The sequence below is a fragment of the Aphelocoma coerulescens genome, unplaced genomic scaffold (assembly GCF_041296385.1).
Source record: "Aphelocoma coerulescens isolate FSJ_1873_10779 unplaced genomic scaffold, UR_Acoe_1.0 HiC_scaffold_487, whole genome shotgun sequence".
NCBI classification, from domain to species: domain Eukaryota; kingdom Metazoa; phylum Chordata; class Aves; order Passeriformes; family Corvidae; genus Aphelocoma; species Aphelocoma coerulescens.
In genome coordinates this window covers 11,446-33,851 of record NW_027183831.1, presented here as the reverse complement: position 1 = coordinate 33,851, position 22,406 = coordinate 11,446, and the positions used below count along the sequence as shown (strand labels likewise).

At 62.7% G+C, this 22,406-nt stretch overlaps 2 protein-coding genes across 2 annotated transcripts; both read right to left on the bottom strand.

Annotated features, from left to right (window-relative positions):
• Positions 1–1,530: 1,530 nt before the first annotated feature.
• Positions 1,531–22,364, bottom strand: EIF5A (eukaryotic translation initiation factor 5A). Its single transcript, XM_068999589.1, has 6 exons — positions 22,265–22,364; positions 15,808–15,979; positions 10,338–10,442; positions 4,103–4,234; positions 2,930–2,997; positions 1,531–1,601 (listed from the first exon to the last, which is right to left on the bottom strand). Exons 2-5 carry the CDS (start codon positions 15,970–15,972, stop codon positions 2,935–2,937), a joined length of 465 nt encoding a protein of 154 aa, XP_068855690.1. The 5' UTR covers positions 15,973–15,979; positions 22,265–22,364; the 3' UTR covers positions 1,531–1,601; positions 2,930–2,934.
• Positions 12,577–14,112, bottom strand: AMELY (amelogenin Y-linked). The gene is made up of 3 exons (XM_068999588.1): positions 14,082–14,112; positions 13,878–13,984; positions 12,577–12,651 (listed from the first exon to the last, which is right to left on the bottom strand). The coding sequence occupies exons 1-3, from the start codon at positions 14,110–14,112 to the stop codon at positions 12,577–12,579; spliced, it is 213 nt and encodes a 70-aa protein (XP_068855689.1).
• Positions 22,365–22,406: the final 42 nt, after the last annotated feature.

Genomic DNA, 22,406 nt, shown 5'->3' with positions numbered 1-22,406 from the left:
TCTGAGGGGTCACTGTCCTGTGGTCACTCTGTCCTGGAGCGGTCACTCTGTCCTGAGTGGTCACTCTGTCCTGGGGGGGTCACTCTGTCCTGGAGTGGTCACTCTGTCCTGCGGTCACTCTGAGGGGTCACTGTCCTGTGGTCACTCTGTCCTGGTGTGGTCACTGTCCTGAGTGGTCACTCTGTCCTGGGGAAGGGTCACTCTATGCTGTGGTCACTCTGTCCTGGAGCGGTCACTCTGTCCCGCTGTGGTCACTCTGTCCCTGTGGTCACTCTGTCCCGTGGTCACTCTTGTCCTGCTGTGGTCACTCCGTCCTGAGCGGTCACTCTGTCCTGGGGGGGTCACTCTGTCCCGTGGTCACTCTGTCCTGGCGTGGTCACTCTGTCCTGGGGGGGTCACTCTGTCCTCTGGTCACTCTGTCCTGAGGGGTCACTCTGCCCTGGAGCGGTCACTCCGTCCTGAGCGGTCACTCTGTCCTGGGGGGGGTCACTCTGTCCTGGAGTGGTCACTCTGTCCTGTGGTCACTCTGAGGGGTCACTGTCCCGTGGTCACTCTGTCCTGCTGTGGTCACTCCGTCCTGAGCGGTCACTCTGTCCTGGAGCGGTCACTCTGTCCCTGTGGTCAGTCCTGCTGTGGTCACTCTGTCGTGGAGCGGTCACTCCATCCTGGAGTGGTCACTCTCCACCTGTGGTCACTCTGAGGCGTCACTGTCCCGTGGTCACTCTGTCCTGTGGTCACTCTGTCCTGGGGAAGGGTCACTCTATGCTGTGGTCACTCTGCTCTGTGGTCACTCCATCCTGAGCGGTCACTCTGTCCTGCTGTGGTCACTCTGTCCTGTGGTCACTCTGAGGGGTCACTGTCCTGTGGTCACTCTGTCCTGGAGCGGTCACTCTGTCCCGCTGTGGTCACTCTGTCCTGCTGTGGTCACTCTGTCCTGGGGGGGTCACTCTGTCCCGCTGTGGTCACTCTGTCCCGCTGTGGTCACTCTGTCCTGCTGTGGTCACTCTGTCCTGGAGTGGTCACTCTGTCCCGCTGTGGTCACTCTGTCCTGGTCACTGTCCCGCTGTCCTCACTCCATCCCCACCCCCTTCCCTCCCCCCCGATGACGTCACGCCCCTCCCCCTCCCCCCGCACTAATTACCATCTCATTAATTATTTATTTATTTATTTATTTCCGATCCGGCGAGGCCCCAACGAGGGGGGGGAGGGGAGGGGAGGGGTCGGGGGGGGGGGGGAGGGGCTGAAGGAGGAGGAGGAGGGGGGAGGGGAGGAGCCACGAGGGGGGCGGGGCCTGGGGCCGCCCCTCCCCCCCCTCCCCCCCTCCCAGGGACGCCCCTCCCCCACCGCGGGGCTGGGGGGGAGGGGGGAGGGGCTTCGCTCTTTTTTTTGGGGGGGGGGGGGGTGGGGGGAATTTGGGGAGGGGGAGGGTGGGGGGGGGGGGCCCCTCCAGCCCCCCCCCCTTGGAGCTCGAGCCCCCTCCCCCACCCCCGCGCCCCTCCCCCACCGCCTCGCCCCTCCCCCCATCTCCCCTCCCCTCCCCTCCCCCCCCCCCCCGCGGCTGCAGTTGGGGGGGGCCCGGCCCGGCCCCCGGCGGCGCCGGCCTGCGGAGAGAGAGGGGGAGGGGCTGGGACCCCAGACCCAAATCGGGGACCTGGAGACCCCCCCCAGACCCAAAACGGGACCCCAGACCCAAATCGGGGACCTGGAGACCCCCCCCAGAGCCAAACTGGGACCCCAGACCCAAAATGGGGAACCCCAGAGACACCCCCAGAGCCAAACTGGGACCCCCCAGACCCAAAATGGGGAACCCCAGAGACCCCCCCAGAGCCAAACTGGGACCCCAGACCCAAAATGGGACCCCAGACCCAAAACGGGACCCCAGACCTAAAATGGGGAACCCCAGAGACCCCCCCAGAGCCAAACTGGGACCCCAGACCCAAATCGGGGACCTGGAGACCCCCCCAGAGCCAAAATGGGACCCCAGACCCAAATCGGGGACCTGGAGACCCCCCCAGAGCCAAAATGGGACCCCAGACCCAAAACGGGGAACGTGAGACCCCCCCCAGACCCAAAACGGGGACCTGGAGACCCCCCCCAGACCCAAACTGGGACCCTCAGAGCCAAACTGGGACCCCAGACCCAAACTAGGACCCCAGAGACCACCCCACAGCCGAAATGGGACCCCAGACCCAAAATGGGGACCCCCAGAAACCCCCCCAGAGCCAAACTGGGACCCCAAACCCAAAACGGGGACCTGGAGACCCCCCCAGAGCCAAAATGGGACCCCAGACCCAAAATGGGGACCTATGGACCCCCTCAGAGCCAAAACCCAGAGAGAGCCCCCCAGACCCAAAATGAGGACCCTGGAAAACCCCCAGAACCAAAACTGGGACCCCCAGAGCCAAAATGAGACCCCAGACCCAAAATGGGGACCCCAGAAACCCCCTCAGACCCAAAATGGGGCCCCTTTAGAGACCCCCAGACCCAAAACGGGGACCCCAACCCTGGGGAGAGCCCCCAGACCCAAAATGGGACCCTCAGAGAACCCCAGAGCCAAAACCGACCCCAGACCCATTTGGGGACCCCCAAGGGTCCCCCAGACCCTCTCTGGCCCCGCCCCCCGCCCTTTCTGGCCCCGCCCACCTGCCCTATTTGGCCCCGCCCACCTGCCCTCTCTGGCCCCGCCCACCTGCCCTATTTGGCCCCGCCCCCCGCCCTCTCTGGCCCCGCCCACCTGCCCTATTTGGCCCCGCCCACCTGCCCTATTTGGCCCCGCCCCCGGCCCCGCCCACCTGCCCTATTTGGCCCCGCCCACCTGCCCTATTTGGCCCCGCCCACCTGCCCTCTCTGGCCCCGCCCACCTGCCCTATTTGGCCCCGCCCCCTGCCCTCTCTGGCCCCGCCCACCTGCCCTATTTGGCCCCGCCCACCTGCCCTATTTGGCCATGGCTTTGATCGCGACAGCGGCTTCCTCGGTCATCGCCGACAGCACCGTGATCTGGGGGGAGGGGCGGGGCCAGACGGGGTCACACAGGGGTCACGGAGGGGTCACGGAGGGGTCACGGAGGGGGAGGGGCCAGCCAGGGGTCAGTGACCCTCCCCCAACCCCCCCAGTCCCAGTTCTGCCCCTCCCAGTGCTCCCCAGTGCCCTCCCAGTGCCCCCAGTTCCGCTCCAGTGCCCTCCCAGTGCCCCATAACCCCCTCTCAGTGCCCCACAACCCCCTCCCAGTCCCTCCCAGTTCCACTCCAGCGCCCTCCCAATCCATCCCAGTTTCCTCCCAGTCTCCTCCAAACGACCTATAACTCCCTCCCAGTCCATCCCAGTGCTCCCAGTTCCTCTCCAGTGCCCTCCCAGTCCCCCACAACCCCTCCCAGTTCCCCCCCAGTCCCCCATAAACCCTCCCAGCTCCCTCCCAGTCTCTCCCAGTCCCTCATAACCCCCTCCCAGTTCCCTCCTAATGCTCCCAGTACCACTCCAGTGCCCTCCCAACCCCCCATAGCCCCTTCCCAGTCCCTCCCAGTGCTCCCAGTACCACTCCAGTGCCCCATAACCCCCTCCCAGTCCCTCCCAGTGCCCCATAACCCCCTCCCAGTCCCTCCCAGTGCTCCCAGTACCACTCCAGTGTCCCATAACCCCCTCCCAGTCCCCTCCCAGTGCCCCATAACCCCCTCCCAGTCCCTCCCAGTGCTCCCAGTACCACCCCAGTGCCCCATAACCCCCTCCCAGTCCCCTCCCAGTGCCCCATAACCCCCTCCCAGTCCGTCCCAGTGCTCCCAGTACCACCCCAGTGCCCCATAACCCCCTCCCAGTCCCTCCCAGTGCTCCCAGTACCACTCCAGTGTCCCATAACCCCCTCCCAGTCCCTCCCAGTGCCCCATAACCCCCTCCCAGTCCCCTCCCAGTGCCCCATAACCCCCTCCCAGTCCCCTCCCAGTGCTCCCAGTACCACTCCAGTGCCCCATAACCCCCTCCCAGTCCCTCCCAGTGCTCCCAGTACCACTCCAGTGCCCTTCTAATCCCCCATAACCCCCTCCCAGTCCCTCCCAGTGCTCCCAGAACCACTCCAGTGCCCCCTCCCAGTCCGTCCCAGCGCTCCCAGTACCAGGATCTCCTCCCCGCAGTCGTATTTCTGCTCGATCTCCCGGCCCAGTTCCCCCTCCGGCAGCCTCAGGTCCTCCCGCACCTCCCCGCTGTCCTGGAGCAGCGACAGGTACCCGTCCTGGATCCCGATGAGCTGCGGGGGAGGGACAGGTGAGACCCCACAGGGACCCATCGGCACCCACAGGTACCCATCGGCACCCACAGGTACCCCTCAGCACCCACAGGTACCCCTCAGCACCCACAGGTACCCATCGGCACCCACAGGTACCCATCAGCACCCACAGGTACCCATCGGCACCCACAGGTACCCGTCAGCACCCACAGGTACCCATCGGCACCCACAGGTACCCATCGGCACCCACAGGGACCCATCGGCACCCACAGGTACCCATCAGCACCCACAGGTACCCATCGGCACCCACAGGTACCCATCGGCACCCACAGGTACCCCTCAGCACCCACAGGTACCCATCGGCACCCACAGGTACCCATCGGCACCCACAGGTACCCGTCAGCACCCACAGGTACCCATCAGCACCCACAGGTACCCGTCAGCACCCACAAGTACCCATCGGCACCCACAGGTACCCGTCAGCACCCACAGGTACCCGTCAGCACCCACAGGTACCCATCAGCACCCCCAGGTACCCGTCGGCACCCACAGGTACCCGTCGGCACCCACAGGTACCCATCGGCACCCACAGGTACCCGTCGGCACCCCCAGGTACCCATCGGCACCCCCAGGTACCCATCAGCACCCACAGGTACCCATCGGCACCCCCAGGTACCCATCAGCACCCACAGGTACCCATCGGCACCCACAGGTACCCGTCAGCACCCACAGGTACCCATCGGCACCCACAGGTACCCGTCAGCACCCACAGGTACCCGTCGGCACCCACAGGTACCCATCGGCACCCACAGGTACCCATCGGCACCCACAGGTACCCGTCGGCACCCACAGGTACCCCTCAGCACCCACAGGTACCCGTCGGCACCTACAGGTACCCATCGGCACCCACAGGTACCCATCGGCACCCACAGGTACCCCTCAGCACCCACAGGTACCCGTCAGCACCCACAGGTACCCGTCGGCACCCACAGGTACCCATCGGCACCCACAGGTACCCCTCGGCACCCACAGGTACCCATCGGCACCCACAGGTACCCGTCAGCACCCACAGGTACCCATCGGCACCCACAGGTACCCGTCGGCACCCACAGGTACCCCTCGGCACCCACAGGTACCCATCGGCACCTACAGGGACCCATCGGCACCCACAGGTACCCCTCGGCACCCACAGGTACCCATCGGCACCCACAGGTACCCGTCGGCACCCACAGGTACCCATCGGCACCCACAGGTACCCCTCAGCACCCACAGGTACCCCTCAGCACCCACAGGTACCCGTCAGCACCCACAGGTACCCCTCAGCACCCACAGGTACCCGTCAGCACCCACAGGTACTCCTCAGCACCCACAGGTACCCGTCGGCACCCACAGGTACCCATCGGCACCCACAGGTACCCATCAGCACCCACAGGTACCCGTCAGCACCCACAGGTACCCCTCAGCACCCCCAGGTACCCATCGGCACCCACAGGTACCCGTCAGCACCCACAGGTACCCATCGGCACCCACAGGTACCCATCAGCACCCACAGGTACCCATCAGCACCCACAGGTACCCCTCAGCACCCCCAGGTACCCATCGGCACCCACAGGTACCCGTCAGCACCCACAGGTACCCGTCGGCACCCACAGGTACCCGTCAGCACCCACAGGGACCCGTCAGCACCCACAGGTACCCCTCGGCACCCACAGGTACCCATCGGCACCCACAGGTACCTATCGGCACCCACAGGTACCCGTCGGCACCCACAGGTACCCGTCAGCACCCACAGGTACCCATCAGCACCCACAGGTACCCCTCAGCACCCACAGGTACCCATCGGCACCCACAGGTACCCATCGTGACCCACAGGTACCCGTCAGCACCCACAGGTACCCGCCGGCACCCACAGGTACCCATCAGCACCCACAGGTACCCCTCAGCACCCACAGGTACCCATCGGCACCCCCAGGTACCCCTCAGCACCCACAGGTACCCCTCAGCACCCACAGGTACCCATCGGCACCCCCAGGTACCCCTCAGCACCCACAGGTACCCATCGGCACCCACAGGTACCCCTCAGCACCCACAGGTACCCATTGGCACCCACAGGTACCCCTCAGCACCCACAAGTACCCATCGGCACCCACAGGTACCCATCGGCACCCACAGGTACCCCTCAGCACCCACAGGTACCCGTCGGCACCCACAGGGACCCATCGGCACCCACAGGTACCCATCGGCACCCACAGGTACCCCTCGGCACCCACAGGTACCCGTCAGCACCCACAGGTACCCCTCAGCACCCACAGGTACCCCTCAGCACCCACAGGTACCCCTCGGCACCCACAGGTACCCGTCAGCACCCACAGGTACCCCTCAGCACCCACAGGTACCCATCGGCACCCACAGGTACCCATCGGCACCCACAGGTACCCGTCCTGGATCCCCATGAGCTCGAGAGGACAGGTGAGCCCAGGTGAGCCCAGGTGAGACCCCCAGGTGAGACCAGGCACGGACAGGTGAGACCCCCAGGTGACCCCCAGGTGATCCATCAACCCCCACAGGGACCCATCCTGGATGGGGACAGGTGAGGACACCTGGGGGCACCTGATGGCACCTGAGGGCACCTGGGGGCACCTGAGGGCACCTGGGGGCACCTGAGGACAGGTACAGACACAGGGACCCCCCTTGGTGCCCACCTGAGCACCCCCAACCCCCACGGGGGGTCCCAGGTGAGTTTTGGGGTCCGAAAGGCCCCGAATGTGGAGTTTGGGCTCACCTGGGCTCGGACTCACCTGGAGGGCCCGGCCTCACCTGAGGCCCCGCCCACTCTCACCTGGAGGCTCCGCCCACTCTCACCCGAGGCCCCGCCCACTCTCACCCGAGGCCCCGCCCACTCTCACCTGGAGGCTCCGCCCACTCTCACCTGAGGCCCCGCCCACTCTCACCTGGAGGCCCCGCCCACTCTCACCTGGAGGCCCCGCCCACTCTCACCTGGAGGCCCCACCCACTCTCACCTGGAGGCCCCGCCCACTCTCACCTGGAGGCCCCGCCCACTCCCACCCGAGGCCCCGCCCACTCTCACCCGAGGCCCCGCCCACTCTCACCTGGAGGCCCCGCCCACTCTCACCCGAGGCCCCGCCCACTCTCACCTGGAGGCCCCGCCCACTCTCACCCGAGGCCCCGCCCACTCTCACCTGGAGGCCCCGCCCACTCCCACCCGAGGCCCCGCCCACTCCCACCCGAGGCCCCGCCCACTCTCACCTGAGGCCCCGCCCACTCTCACCTGCCAGGTGAGCCCGGAAGTCGCTGTGGTCACGTGGGGGCCCCTCCCCCACCCCCAATGTCACCTGTGCCCAGGTGTGCCCATCCCCAGGTGTGCCCCTCACCTGTGCCCAGGTGTGCCCCTGTCCCCAGGTGTGCCCCTCACCTGACCCCAGGTGTGCCCGTCCCCAGGTGTGCCCCTCACCTGTGCCCAGGTGTGCCCCTCATCTGTGCCCAGGTGTGCCCCTCACCCATCCCCACGTGTGCGCCCTGCCCCCAGGTGTGCCCCTCACCTTTCCAGGTGTGCCCCCTGACCCCAGGTGTGCCCCTGACCCCAGGTGTGCCCCCTGACCCCAGGTGTGCCCCTGACCCCAGGTGTGCCCCCTGACCCCAGGTGTGCCCCTCACCTGCGCCCAGGTGTGCCCGTCCCCAGGTGTGCCCGTCCCCAGGTGTGCCCCTCACCTGTGCCCAGGTGTGCCCCTGACCTGCCCCCAGGTGTGTCCCTATGCCCAGGTGTGCCCCCATCCCCAGGTGTGCCCCTCACCTGCCCCCAGGTGTGCCCCTGACCCCAGGTGTGCCCCTCACTTGACCCCAGGTGTGCCCCTCACCTGCGCCCAGGTGTGCCCCCTGACCCCAGGTGTGCCCCTCACCTGCCCAGGTGTGCCCCTCACCTGTGCCCAGCTGTGTCTCCTGTCCCCAGGTGTCCCCAGGTGCCCCTCACCTGTGCCCAGGTGTGCCCAGGTGCCCCCCCGGCCCCCCCATGTGCCCCTCACCTGTGCCCAGGTGTATCTCCTGTCCCCAGGTGTCCCCACATGCCCCCAGGTGCCCCTCACCTGTGCCCAGATGCCCCCCAGGTGTCCCCAGGTGTCCCTCACCTGTGCCCAGGTGTCCCCAGGTGCCCCCCAGGTGCCCCCAGGTGCCCCCCAGGTGCCCCTCACCTGTGCCCAGGTGTATCTCCTGTCCCCAGGTGCCCCCCAGGTGTCCCCAGATGCCCCCCAGGTGCCCCTCACCTGTGCCCAAGTGTGCCCCAGGTGTGCCCAGGTGTCCCCATGTGCCCCTCATCTGTGCCCAGGAGCCCCCAGGTGCACCCCAGGCCCCCCCAGGTGCCCCCGGTGCCCCTGACCTGTGCCCAGGTGCCCCCCGGTGCCCCTCACCTGGCCCCAGGTGCCCCCAGGTGCCACTCACCTGTCCCCAGATGTGCCCAGGTGTCCCTCACCTGTGCCCAGGTGTGCCCAGGTGTGCCCAGGTGTCCCCAAGTGCCCCTCACCTGTGCCCAGGTGTCCCCAGCTGCCCCCCAAGTGCCCCTCACCTGTGCCCAGGTGTGTCCCAGGTGCCACTCACCTGTCCCCAAATGTGCCCAGGTGTCCCCAGGTGCCCCCCCAGGTGCCACTCACCTGTGCCCAGATGTGCCCAGGAGCCCCCAGGTGCCCCCAGATGTGCCCAGGTGCCCCCCAGGTGCCACTCACCTGTCCCCAGATGTGCCCAGGTGTCCCCAGGTGCCCCCCCAGGTGCCCCTCACCTGTGCCCAGGTGCCCCCGGTGCCCCTCACCTGTGCCCAGGAGCCCCCAGGTGCACCACAGGCACCCCCAGCTGCCCCCAGGTGCCACTCACCTGTCCCCAGATGTGCCCAGGTGTGCCCAGGTGCCCCCCCAGGTGCCCCTCACCTGTGTCCAGGTGTGCCCAGGTGCCCCCCGGTGCCCCCCAGGTGCCCCTCACCTGTGCCCAGGAGCCCCCAGATGCCCCCAGATGTGCCCAGGTGCCCCCCAGGTGCCACTCACCTGTCCCCAGATGTGCCCAGGTGTGCCCAGGTGCCCCCCCAGGTGCCCCTCACCTGTGTCCAGGTGTGCCCAGGTGCCCCCCGGTGCCCCCCAGGTGCCCCTCACCTGTGCCCAGGAGCCCCCAGATGCCCCCCAGGTGCCACTCACCTGTCCCCAGATGTGCCCAGGTGTGCCCAGGTGTGCCCAAATGCCCCCCCAGGTGCCCCTCACCTGTCCCCAGATGTGCCCAGGTGTCCCCAGGTGCCCCTCACCTGTGCCCAGGAGCCCCCAGGTGCCCCCAGATGTGCCCAGGTGCCCCCCCAGGTGCCACTCACCTGTGCCCAGGAGCCCCCAGGTGCCCCTAGATGTGCCCAGGTGCCCCCCAGGTGCCCCTCACCTGTGCCCAGATGTGCCCAGGTGCCCCCCGGTGCCCCCCAGGTGCCCCTCACCTGTGCCCAGGTGTGCCCAGGTGCCCCCAGATGCCCCCCAGGTGCCACTCACCCGTCCCCAGATGTGCCCAGGTGTGCCCAGGTGTGCCCAAATGCCCCCCCAGGTGCCCCTCACCTGTGCCCAGGTGTGCCCAGGTGTGCCCAAATGCCCCCCAGGTGCCCCTCACCTGTGCCCAGGTGTATCTCTTGTCCCCAGATGCCCCCCAGGTGCCCCCAGGTGCCCCTCATCTGTGCCCAGATGCCCCCCAGGTGTGCCCCAGGTGTCCCTCACCTGTGCCCAGGTGTGCCCAGGTGCCCCCAGGTGCCCCTGGTGCCCCCCAGGTGCCCCTCACCTGTGCCCAGGAGCCCCCAGGTGCCCCTCACCTGTCCCCAGATGTGCCCAGGTGTGCCCCCCCAGCCCCCCCAGGTGCCCCTCACCTGTCCCCAGATGTGCCCAGGTGTGCCCAGGTGCCCCCAGATGCCCCCAGGTGTGCCCAGGTGTGCCCAGGTGCCACTCACCTGTCCCCAGATGTGCCCAGGTGCCCCCAGGTGCCCCCCAGGTGTCCCCAGGTGTCCCTCACCTGTGCCCAGGTGTGCCCAGGTGCCCCCAGGTGCCCCCCAGGTGCCCCTCACCTGTGCCCAGGTGTGCCCAGGTGCCCCCGGTGCCCTCACCTGGAAGTCGTTGCGTTTGATGTTGGGCACGTCCATGTTGTGGGTGGACGGACAGATGTCCTCGTACTTCTTGCCCGTGAAGATGTCGATGCCCACCAGGTGCACCTGGGGGGGGAACTGGGCTTACTGGGAGCACTGGGAGCCACTGGGAAGGGCTCTACTGGAGGTACTGGGAGCACTGGGAAGGGCTCTACTGGAGGTACTGGGAGCACTGGGAGAGGTGGGAGAGACTGGGAGAGGCTCTGCTGGGGGTACTGGGAGCACTGGGAACACTGGGAGCCACTGGAAAGGGCTCTACTGGAGGTACTGGGAGCACTGGGAGCCACTGGAAAGGGCTCTACTGGAGGTACTGGGAGCACTGGGAGCCACTGGGAAGGGCTCTACTGGAGGTACTGGGAGCAATGGGAGCACTGGGAGCCACTGGAAAGGGCTCTACTGGAGGTACTGGGAGCACTGGGAGCACTGGGAGAGGTGGGAGAGACTGGGAGAGGCTCTGTCGGGGGTACTGGGAGCACTGGGAGCCACTGGGAGCCACTGGGAAGGGCTCTACTGGAGGTACTGGGAGCAATGGGAGCACTGGGAGCCACTGGAAACGGCTCTACTGGAGGTACTGGGAGCACTGGGAGAGGTGGGAGAGACTGGGAGAGGCTCTGTCGGGGGTACTGGGAGCACTGGGAGCCACTGGGAGCCACTGGGAAGGGCTCTACTGGAGGTACTGGGAGCACTGGAAAGGGCTCTACTGGAGGTACTGGGAGCACTGGGAGCACTGGAAAGGGCTCTACTGGAGGTACTGGGAGCACTGGGAGCCACTGGAAAGGGCTCTACTGGAGGTACTGGGAGCACTGGGAGCCACTGGGAGAGGTGGGAAGGGCTGTACTGGGGGTACTGGGAGCACTGGGAGCACTGGAAAGGGCTCTACTGGAGGTACTGGGAGCACTGGGAGCCACTGGGAAGGGCTCTACTGGAGGTACTGGGAGCAATGGGAGCACTGGGAGCCACTGGAAAGGGCTCTACTGGAGGTACTGGGAGCACTGGGAGCACTGGGAGAGGTGGGAGAGACTGGGAGAGGCTCTGTCGGGGGTACTGGGAGCACTGGGAGCCACTGGGAGCCACTGGGAAGGGCTCTACTGGAGGTACTGGGAGCAATGGGAGCACTGGGAGCCACTGGAAACGGCTCTACTGGAGGTACTGGGAGCACTGGGAGAGGTGGGAGAGACTGGGAGAGGCTCTGTCGGGGGTACTGGGAGCACTGGGAGCCACTGGGAGCCACTGGGAAGGGCTCTACTGGAGGTACTGGGAGCACTGGAAAGGGCTCTACTGGAGGTACTGGGAGCACTGGGAGCACTGGAAAGGGCTCTACTGGAGGTACTGGGAGCACTGGGAGCCACTGGAAAGGGCTCTACTGGAGGTACTGGGAGCACTGGGAGCCACTGGGAGAGGTGGGAAGGGCTGTACTGGGGGTACTGGGAGCACTGGGAGCACTGGAAAGGGCTCTACTGGAGGTACTGGGAGCACTGGGAGCCACTGGGAAGGGCTCTACTGGAGGTACTGGGAGCAATGGGAGCACTGGGAGCCACTGGAAAGGGCTCTACTGGAGGTACTGGGAGCACTGGGAGCACTGGGAGAGGTGGGAGAGACTGGGAGAGGCTCTGTCGGGGGTACTGGGAGCACTGGGAGCCACTGGGAGCCACTGGGAAGGGCTGTACTGGAGCCACTGGGAGCACTGGAAAGGGCTCTACTGGAGGTACTGGGAGCACTGGGAGCACTGGAAAGGGCTCTACTGGAGGTACTGGGAGCACTGGGAGCACTGGAAACGGCTCTACTGGAGGTACTGGGAGCACTGGGAGAGGTGGGAGAGACTGGGAGAGGCTCTGTCGGGGGTACTGGGAGCACTGGGAGCCACTGGGAGCCACTGGGAAGGGCTCTACTGGAGGTACTGGGAGCACTGGAAAGGGCTCTACTGGAGGTACTGGGAGCACTGGGAGCACTGGAAAGGGCTCTACTGGAGGTACTGGGAGCACTGGGAGCACTGGAAAGGGCTCTACTGGATATACTGAGAGCACTGGGAGCCACTGGAAAGGGCTCTACTGGAGGTACTGGGAGCACTGGGAGCACTGGAAAGGGCTCTACTGGAGGTACTGGGAGCACTGGGAGAGGTGGGAGAGACTGGGAGAGGCTCTGCTGGGGGTACTGGGAGCACAGGGAGGGACTGGGAGAGGTGGGAAGGGCTCTACTGGGGCTACTGGGAGCACTGAGAGAGCACTAAGGGCTGTACTGGGGGTACTGGGAGCACTGCGAACGACTGGGAGAGGCTCTACTGGGACTACTGGGAGCACTGGGAGAGCAGTAAGGGCTGTACTGGGGGTACGGGGAGCACTGGGAGGGACTGGGAGAGGTGGGAAGGGCTCTGCTGGGGCTACTGGGAGCACTGGGAGAGCACTAAGGGCTGTACTGGGGGTACTGGGAGCACTGGGAACGACTGGGAGGAGCTCTATTGAGGGTACTGGGAGCACTGGGAGGAACTGGGAGAGGTGGGAAGGGCTCTGCTGGGAATACTGGGAGCACTGGGAGAGCACTAAGGGCTGTACTGGGGGTACTGGGAGCACTGGGAACGACTGGGAGGAGCTCTATTGAGGGTACTGGGAGCACTGGGAGGGACTGGGAGAGGTGGGAGGGGCTGTACTGGGGGTACTGGGAGCACTGGGAGGGACTGGGAGAGGTGGGAGGGGCTGTACTGGGGGTACTGGGAAGGAACTGGAGTTACTGGGAGCGATGGGCGGCACTGGGAGCGATGGGAGGAGCTGTACTGGGGATACTGGGAGGGAACTGGAGTTACTGGGAGCGATGGGAGGGGCTGTACTGGGGATACTGGGAGCGATGGGAGGGGCTGTACTGGGGGTATTGGGAGCACTGGGAGCACTGGGAGAGGTGGGAATGGCTCTACTGGGGATACTGGGAAGGAACAGGAATTACTGGGAACACTGGGAAGAGCTGTACTGGGAGCACTGGGACGGACTGGGAAAGCTGTTAGGGGCTCTACTGGGGGTACTGGGAGGGAACTGGGAGCACTGGGAAGGGTCGGATTGGGAGCACTGGGAGCACTGGGAGCGATGGGAGGGGCTCTACTGGGGGTACTGGGAGGGAACTGGAATTACTGGGAGCACTGGGAGGAGCTGTACTGGGGGTACTGGGGGGAACTGGAGTTACTGGGAGCACTGGGAGCGATAGGAGGAGCTGTACTGGGGGTACTGGGAGAGAACTGGAGTTACTGGGAGCACTGGGAGGAACTGGGAGAGGTGGGAAGGGCTCTGCTGGGAATACTGGGAGCACTGGGAGAGGTGGGAATGGCTCTACTGGGGATACTGGGAGCGATGGGAGGGGCTGTACTGGGGGTACTGGGAGCACTGGGAGGGACTGGGAGAGGTGGGAGGGGCTGTACTGGGAGTACTGGGAAGGAACTGGAGTTACTGGGAGCGATGGGAGGGACTGGGAGCGATGGGAGGAGCTGTACTGGGGATACTGGGAGGGAACTGGAGTTACTGGGAGCGATGGGAGGGGCTGTACTGGGGATACTGGGAGCGATGGGAGGGGCTGTACTGGGGGTATTGGGAGCACTGGGAGAGGTGGGAATGGCTCTACTGGGGATACTGGGAAGGAACAGGAATTACTGGGAACACTGGGAAGAGATGTACTGGGAGCACTGGGACGGACTGGGAAAGCTGTTAGGGGCTCTACTGGGGGTACTGGGAGGGAACTGGGAGCACTGGGAGAGCATTGGGAGCATTGGGAGCGATGGGAGGGGCTCTACTGGGGGTACTGGGAGGGAACTGGAGTTACTGGGAGCACTGGGAGCGATGGGAGGGGCTGTACTGGGGGTACTGGGAGGGAACTGGAGTTACTGGGAGCGATGGGAGGAGCTGTACTGGGGATACTGGGAGCAGCTGTACTGGGGGTACTGGGGGGGAACTGGAGTTACTGGGAGCACTGGGAGCGATGGGAGGGGCTGTACTGGGGGTACTGGGAGCACTGGGAGCGATGGGAGGAGCTGTACTGGGGATACTGGGAGGGAACTGGAGTTACTGGGAGCGATGGGAGGAGCTGTACTGGGGATACTGGGAGCAGCTGTACTGGGGGTACTGGGGGGGAACTGGAGTTACTGGGAGCACTGGGAGCGATGGGAGGGGCTGTACTGGGGGTACTGGGAGCACTGGGAGTGATGGGAGGGGCTGTACTGGGGATACTGGGAGGGAACTGGAGTTACTGGGAGCACTGGGAGGGGCTGTACTGGGGGATACTGGGAGCACTGGGAAAGCTCAAGAGGGGATTTCGGGATTCAGGGAGGGATTTTGGGATTCCCGCAGGGATTTCGGGATCCAAACCCGGATTTTGGGATTTCCGTGGGGATTTTGGGACTCAAACCCGAATTTTGGGATCCAAACCGGGAATTTTGGGGCTCTCTGGGAATTTTGGGACACCCTGGCATTCCCAAATTCCCAATTTTGGGGCGGTTTGGGGTGTTTTTTGTGGAACTCAGAGCCCACAAAACCTTCCGATCACCCGACCGGAACTCCGCTCGGGATTTCGCGATTGCCGCGGGGATTTCGGGATTCAAACCCGGATTTTGGGGCTCTCTGGGAATTTTGGGACACCCCGGAATTCCCAAATTCCCAATTTTGGGCTGTTTGGGGCGGTTTTTGGGACAATCAGACCCCAAAAAGCCCAAAAAAGGATCCTTAGAGACCACAGTCACCCGACCGGAACTCCGCTCGGGATTTCGCGATTGCCGCGGGGATTTCGGGATCGAAATCGGGAATTTTGGGACTCAAACCCGGATTTTGGGGCTCTCTGGAAATTTTGGGACACCCTGGCACTCCCAAATTCCCAATTTTGGGGGGTTTGGGGCGGTTTTTGGGGGGAATCAGACCCCAAAAAAGGATCCTTAGAGACCACAGTCACCCGACCGGAACTCCGCTCAGGATTTCGCGATTGCCGCGGGGATTTCGGGATCGAAATCGGGAATTTTGGGGCTCAAACTCGGATTTTGGGGCTCAAACCCGGATTTTGGGGCTCTCTGGGAATTCTGGGACACCCTGGCATTCCCAAATTCCCAATTTTGGGGCGGTTTGGGGTGTTTTTTGTGGAACTCAGAGCCCACAAAACCTTCCGATCACCCGACCGGAACTCCGCTCGGGATTTCGCGATTCCCGCGGGGATTTCGGGATCCAAACCGGGAATTTTGGGACTCAAACCCGGATTTTGGGGCTCTCTGGGAATTTTGGGACACCCTGGCACTCCCAAATTCCCAATTTTGGGGCGGTTTGGGGCGGTTTTTGGGGGGAATCAGACCCCAAAAAAGGATCCTTAGAGACCACAGTCACCCGACCGGAACGCCGCTCGGGATTTCGCGATTGCCGCGGGGATTTCGGGATCCAAACCGGGAATTTTGGGGCTCTCGGGGAATTTTGGCTACCTTGGCGTGGCCGTGCTTGCCCGTTTTGGAGGTGCTCATCTCCACGATCTTGCAGGGGCGGCCCTTGAGCACCACGAAGCCGTTCTTGCGCAGGGCCGAGCACTGCATGGGGAACGTGGCCGAGGCCCCCGCGTCCCCCGTCTCGAAGTCCAGGTCGTCGGCCATCGCCTCTCTGGGGGGGAGGGGAGGGGGAAATCCCCAAAATTTGGGGTGGTTAGAGGGGGGGGAAGGGAAAATTTGGGGGGTCAGGAAAAAATCCCGAAAATTTGGGGGGTGGGGGAGACCGAAAATTGGGGGTAAAGGGGGAAGGGGAGGCTCGAAAAGGGGGTGGGGAGCGCAAAAAGGGAGGTCAGAGAGGGAGAAATCCCAAATTTTGGGGGTCAGGGAGGGAGAAATCCCAAATTTTGGGGTGGTTAGAGGGGGGGGAAGGGAAAATTTGGGGGGTCAGGAAAAAAACCCGAAAATTTGGGGGGTGGGGGAACCCGAAAATTGGGGGTAAAGGGGGAAGGGGGGGCTCCAAAAGGGGTTGGGGACCCCAAAAAGGGGTTGGGGACCCCAAACATGGGGATCAGAGAGGAAGAAATCCCAAATTTTGGGGTTCAGAGAAGGAGAAATCCCAAATTTTGGGGGTCAGGAGGGTGGGGAACCCCAAAATTTGGGGGGTCAGGAGAAAACCCCGAAAATTTGGGGGTCAAGGGAGCCCAAAAATTGGGGGTAAAAGGGGAAGGGGAAGCTCCAAAAGGGGTTGGGGAGCTCAAAAAGGGGGCTCAGAGAGGGAGAAATCCCAAATTTTGGGGTTCAGAGAGGGAGAAATCCCAAATTTGGGGTGGTTAGAGGGGGGGGAAGGGAAAATTTGGGGGGTCAGGAAAAAACCCCGAAAATTTGGGGGGTGGGGGAGCCCAAAAATTGGGGGTAAAGGGGGAAGGGGGGGCTCCAAAAGGGGGTGGGGAGCTCAAAAAGGGGGCTCAGAGAGGGAGAAATCCCAAATTTTGGGGGTCAGGGGGGTGGGGAACCCCAAATTTTGGGGGTCAGGGGGGTGGGGAATCCCAAATTTTGGGGGTTTAGGGGAAACCCCGAAATTTGGGGGGTGGGGGAACCCAAAAATTGGGGGTAAAGGGGGAATGGGAGGCTCCAAAAGGGGTTGGGGACCCCAAAAAGGGGTTGGGGACCCCAAACATGGGGATCAGAGAGGGAGAAATCCCAAATTTTGGGGTTCAGAGAAAGAGAAATCCCAAATTTTGGGGGTCAGGGGGGTGGGGAACCCCAAAATTTGGGGGGTCAGGAGAAAACCCCGAAAATTTGGGGGTCGAGGGAGCCCAAAAATTGGGGGTAAAGGGGGAAGGGGAAGCTCCAAAAGGGGTTGGGGAGCTCAAAAAGGGGGCTCAGAGAGGGAGAAATCCCAAATTTTGGGGTTCAGAGAGGGAGAAATCCCAAATTTGGGGTGGTTAGAGGGGGGGGAAGGGAAAATTTGGGGGGTCAGGAAAAAACCCCGAAAATTTGGGGGGTGGGGGAGCCCAAAAATTGGGGGTAAAGGGGGAAGGGGGGGCTCGAAAAGGGGGTGGGGAGTGCAAAAAGGGGGGTTAGAAAGGGAGAAATCCCAAATTTTGGAGGTCAGGGAGGGAGAAATCCCAAATTTGGGGTGGTTAGAGGGGGGGGAAGGGAAAATTTGGGGGGTCAGGAAAAAACCCCGAAAATTTGGGGGGTGGGGGAGCCCGAAAATTGGGGGTAAAGGGGGAAAGGGGGGCTCCAAAAGGGGTTGGGGAGCTCAAAAAGGGGGGTCAGAGAGGGAGAAATCCCAAATTTTGGGGGTCAGAGAGGGAGAAATCCCAAATTTTGGGGGTCAGGAGGGTGGGGAACCCCAAAATTTGGGGGTTCAGGGGAAACCCCGAAATTTGGGGGCTTGGGAAGCCCAAAAATTGGGGGTAAAGGGGGAAGGGGAGGCTCCAAAAGGGGGTGGGGAGCGCAAAAACGGGGGTCAGAGAGGAAGAAATCCCAAATTTTGGGGGTTCAGAGAAGGAGAAATCTCAAATTTTGGGGGTCAGGGGGGTGGGGAATCCCAAAATTTGGGGGGTCAGGAGAAAACCCCGAAAATTTGGGGGGTGGGGGAACCCAAAAATTGGGGGTAAAGGGGGAAGGGGGGGCTCCAAAAGGGGTTGGGGACCCCAAAAAGGGGTTGGGGACCCCAAACATGGGGATCAGAGAGGAAGAAATCCCAAATTTTGGGGGTTCAGAGAAAGAGAAATCCCAAATTTTGGGGGTCAGGAGGGTGGGGAACCCCAAAATTTGGGGGGTCAGGAGAAAACCCCGAAAATTTGAGGGTCGAGGGAGCCCAAAAATTGGGGGTAAAAGGGGAAGGGGAAGCTCCAAAAGGGGTTGGGGAGCGCAAAAAGGGGGGTCATAGAGGGAGAAATCCCAAATTTTGGGGTTCAGAGAGGGAGAAATCCCAAATTTGGGGTGGTTAGAGGGGGGGGAAGGGAAAATTTGGGGGGTCAGGAAAAAACCCCGAAAATTTGGGGGGTGGGGGAGCCCAAAAATTGGGGGTAAAGGGGGAAGGGGGGGCTCGAAAAGGGGTTGGGGAGCTCAAAAAGGGGGGTCATAGAGGGAGAAATCCCAAATTTTGGGGGTCAGAGAGGGAGAAATCCCAAAATTTGGGGTGGTTAGAGGGGGGGGAAGGGAAAATTTGGGGGGTCAGGAAAAAAACCCGAAAATTTGGGGGGTGGGGGAACCCGAAAATTGGGGGTAAAGGGGGAAAGGGGGGCTCCAAAAGGGGTTGGGGAGCTCAAAAAGGGGGGTCATAGAGGGAGAAATCCCAAATTTTGGGGGTCAGAGAGGGAGAAATCCCAAATTTTGGGGGTCAGAGAGGGAGAAATCCCAAATTTTGGGGGTCAGAGAGGGAGAAATCCCAAATTTTGGGGGTCAGGGGGGTGGGGAATCCCAAAATTTGGGGGTTCAGGGGAAACCCCGAAATTTGGGGGCTTGGGAAGCCCAAAAATTGGGGGTAAAGGGGGAAGGGGAGGCTCCAAAAGGGGGTGGGGACCCCAAAAAGGGGGGTCAGAGAGGGAGAAATCCCAAATTTTGGGGGTCAGGAGGGTGGGGAACCCCAAAATTTGGGGGGTGGGGGGACCCCAAATGAGGGAGGTTTGGGGGGTGGGGAGGCTCCAAAAGGGGTTGGGGACCCCAAGTTTTGGGGTCAGAGAGGCAGAAATCCCAAATTTTGGGGGTTGGAGGGGTGGGGAACCCCAAATTTTGGGGGTCAGGGAGGTGGGGAACCCCAAAATTTGGGGGTTTAGGGGGAACCCCGAAATTTGGGGGGTGGGGGGACCCCAAATGAAGGAGGTTTGGGGGGTGGGGAGGCTCCAAAAGGGGTTTGGGGACCCCAAAAATTGGGGGGGAGGAAGAGAAACCCCAAAATGGGAACAGGGAACCCCAAAAATGGGGAGCCCCAAGGAGGGGTCGGGGACCCCAAAAATGGGGGCGGGGACCCCCCAAAAATGGGGGCGGTTCCTGATATGGGGTTGGGGGGGTCCCCAAATTTTTTAAATGGGGTCATAGGGGGTCCCCAAATTCCTGATATGGGGTTGGGGGGTCCCCAAATTCCTGATATGGCTCGGGGGGGGTCCCTAAATTCCTTATATGGAATTGGGGGGTCCCCAAATTCCTTAAATGGGGTCACAGGGGGGTCCCCAAATTCCTGATATGGAATTGGGGGGGTCCCCAAATTTCTTAAATGGGGTCATAGGGGGTCCCCAAATTCCTGATATGGGGTTGGGGGGGGTCCCTAATTTCCTTATATGGAATTGGGGGGTCCCCAAATTTCTTATGTGAGGTCACAGGGGGTCCCCAAATTCCTGATATGGGGTTGGGGGGTTCCCAAATTCCTTAAATGGGGTCACAGGGGGTCCCCAAATTCCTGATATGGCTCGGGGGGGGTCCCTAAATTCCTTATATGGAATTGGGGGGGTCCCCAAATTTCTTAAATGGGGTCACGGGGGGTCCCCAGATTCCTGATATGGAGTTGGGGGGTCCCCAAATTTCTTATGGGGGGTCTGGGGGTCCCCAAATTTGTAATATGGATGTGGGGGGGGGTCCCCAAATTCCTTATGTGGGGTCACAGGGGGGTCCCCAAATTCCTGATTTGGCTCGGGGGGGGTCCCCAAGTTCCTGATATGGGGTTGGGGGGGTCCCCAAATTCCTGATTTGGCTCGGGGGGGGGTCCCCAAGTTCCTGATATGGGGTTGGGGGGGGTCCCCAAATTTTTTAAATGGGGTCATAGGGGGTCCCCAAATTCCTGATATGGCTCGGGGGGGGTCCCTAAATTCCTTATATGGAGTTGGGGGGGTCCCCAAATTTCTTGTGTGGAATTGGGGGGTCCCCAAATTTCTTATGTGGGGTCTGGGAGATCCCCAAATTCCTTAATCGGGGTCTGGGGGGGTCCCCAAGTTCCTTAAATGGGGTCACGGGGGGTCCCCAAATCCCTGATATGGAATTGGGGGGTCCCCAAATCCCTGATATGGAATTGGGGGGTCCCCAAATTTCTTATGGGGGGTCTGGGGGTCCCCAAATTTGTAATATGGATGTGGGGGGGGTCCCCAAATTCCTTATGTGGGGTCACAGGGGGGTCCCCAAATTCCTGATTTGGCTCGGGGGGGGTCCCCAAGTTCCTGATATGGGGTTGGGGGGGTCCCCAAATTCCTTAAATGGGGTTGGGGGTGTCCCCAAATTCCTTAAATGGGGTCTGGGGGGGTCCCCAAATTCCTTAAATGGGGTCATAGGGGGTCCCCAAATTCCTGATATGGCTCGGGGGGGGTCCCCAAATTCCTGATATGGCTCGGGGGGGGGTCCCTAAATTCCTTATATGGGGTTGGGGGTGTCCCCAAATTCCTTAAATGGGGTCTGGGGGGGTCCCCAAATTCCTGATTTGGCTCGGGGGGGTCCCCAAATTCCTGATGTGGAGTTGGGGGGTCCCCAAATTTCTTATGTGAGGTCTGGGGGGTCCCCAAATTCCTGATATGGGGTTGGGGGGTCCCCAAATTCCTTAAATGGGGTCACAGGGGGTCCCCAAATTCCTGATACCGATGTGGGGGGTCCCCAAGTTCCTGATATGGGCTCACAGGGGGTCCCCAAATTCCTGATATGGGGTCACAGGGGGTCCCCAGATTTCTGATATGGGGCTGGGGGGTCCCCAAATTCCTTATGTGGAGTTGGGGGGTCCCCAAATTCCTTATGTGGGGTCACAGGGGGTCCCCAAATTCCTTATGTGGGGTCTGGGGGGTCCCCAAATTTGTAATATGGACGTGGGGGGGTCCCCAAATTCCTTATGTGGGGTCTGGGGGGTCCCCAAATTCCTGATTTGGCTCAGGAGGGTCCCCAAATTCCTGATATGGGGTCCTCAAATTCGTCTTATAGAGTTGGGGGGGTCCCCAAATTTCTTATGTGGGGTCTGGGGGGGGTCCCCAAATTTCTTAAGCAGGGTCACAGGGGGTCCCCAAATTCCTGATATGGGGTCTGAGGGGGATCCCCAAATTCCTGATTTGGCTCGGGGGGGTCCCCAACTTCCTGATATGGGGTCCCCAAATTCCTTCTATGGAGTTGGGGAGGTCCCCAAATTCCTGATATGGACTCACAGGGGGCCCCCAAATCCCTTATATGGAGTTGGGAGGGGTCCCCAAATTCCTCATATGGGGTCATAGAAGATCCCCAAATTCCTGATATGGGGCTGGGGGGTCCTCAAATTTGTTATATGGACGTGGGGGGGGTCCCCAAATTCCTTATGTGGGCTCACAGGGGGTCCCCAAATTCGTTCTATGAGGTTGGGGGAGTCCCCAAATTCCTGACATGTGCTCACAGGGGGCCCCTAAATCCCTTATGTGGAGTTGGGGGGGGTCCCCAAATTCCTTAAATGGGGTCTGGGGGGTCCCCAAATTCCTGCTATGGGGTCTGGGGGGTCCCCAAATTCCTTAAATGGGGTCACAGGGGGGGTCCCCAAATTCCTCATGTGGCGCCTGGGGGGATCCCTAATTTCTTTATACGGGGGTTGAGGGGGGGTCCCCAAATCCCTTCTAGGGGCTCACAGGGGGGTCCCGCGGTTCCTTACATGGAATCCCCCCATCCCCCCCCATTCCATTTATGGCCTGAGGGGGGGTCCCCCCCATTCCTTATATGGGGGGGGGAGGGGCGGGGGGGAGGGGGGGGGGTCTCGCCCTCGCCGCCGCCACGCGGAGCCCTGAGGGGGGGGGGGGTGGGGGAGGGGAAGTGGGGGGGGGGGAAGGCCGGGGGGGGGGGGTGAAGCGCAGCGCGCGCGCGGGCGCGGCCTAGGCCGGGCCTGAAGGGAAAACCCGACCCCGTGAGGAGCAAAACCACTCCCGCCGCTTCTCCCCCCCTCCCCCCCCACTTCCCCAAGCCTACGGCCAGCCTTCCAAAGCCCACAGGACAAGGAAGAAAGCGGTGGCGAACTCACCCCCGCTGCCGCGAGCCCCGAAGCCCCGAACCGCCGCCGCGCTGGAGCTGCTGCAAGCCCCGGGCCCGAACCGCGCCTGCGCGCCCGCCCCTGAGGGGAGGGGGGGGAGCCGCACTGAGCATGCGCGGGGAGGGGGGGGCGG

Coding starts and splice junctions, on each gene's coding strand:
- AMELY (XM_068999588.1), bottom strand. CDS start 14,112: ATGCTCTCCCAGTGCTCCCAGTTCCCTCCCA. Junction 13,985..14,081: donor GTGCTCCCAGTTCCCTCCCA/GTACCCCCAGTA, acceptor GTTCCTTCCCAG/TATCCCCAGTAGAGCCATTC. Junction 12,652..13,877: donor AGCCCCTCCCATCGCTCCCA/GTAACTCCAGTT, acceptor TAGTCCCAGTAG/AGCCTCTCCCAGTCGTTCGC.
- EIF5A (XM_068999589.1), bottom strand. CDS start 15,972: ATGGCCGACGACCTGGACTTCGAGACGGGGGACGCGGGGGCCTCGGCC. Junction 10,443..15,807: donor GCAAGCACGGCCACGCCAAG/GTAGCCAAAATT, acceptor TTCCCCCCCCAG/GTGCACCTGGTGGGCATCGA. Junction 2,998..4,102: donor ACTGCGGGGAGGAGATCCTG/GTACTGGGAGCG, acceptor CCCTCCCCCCAG/ATCACGGTGCTGTCGGCGAT.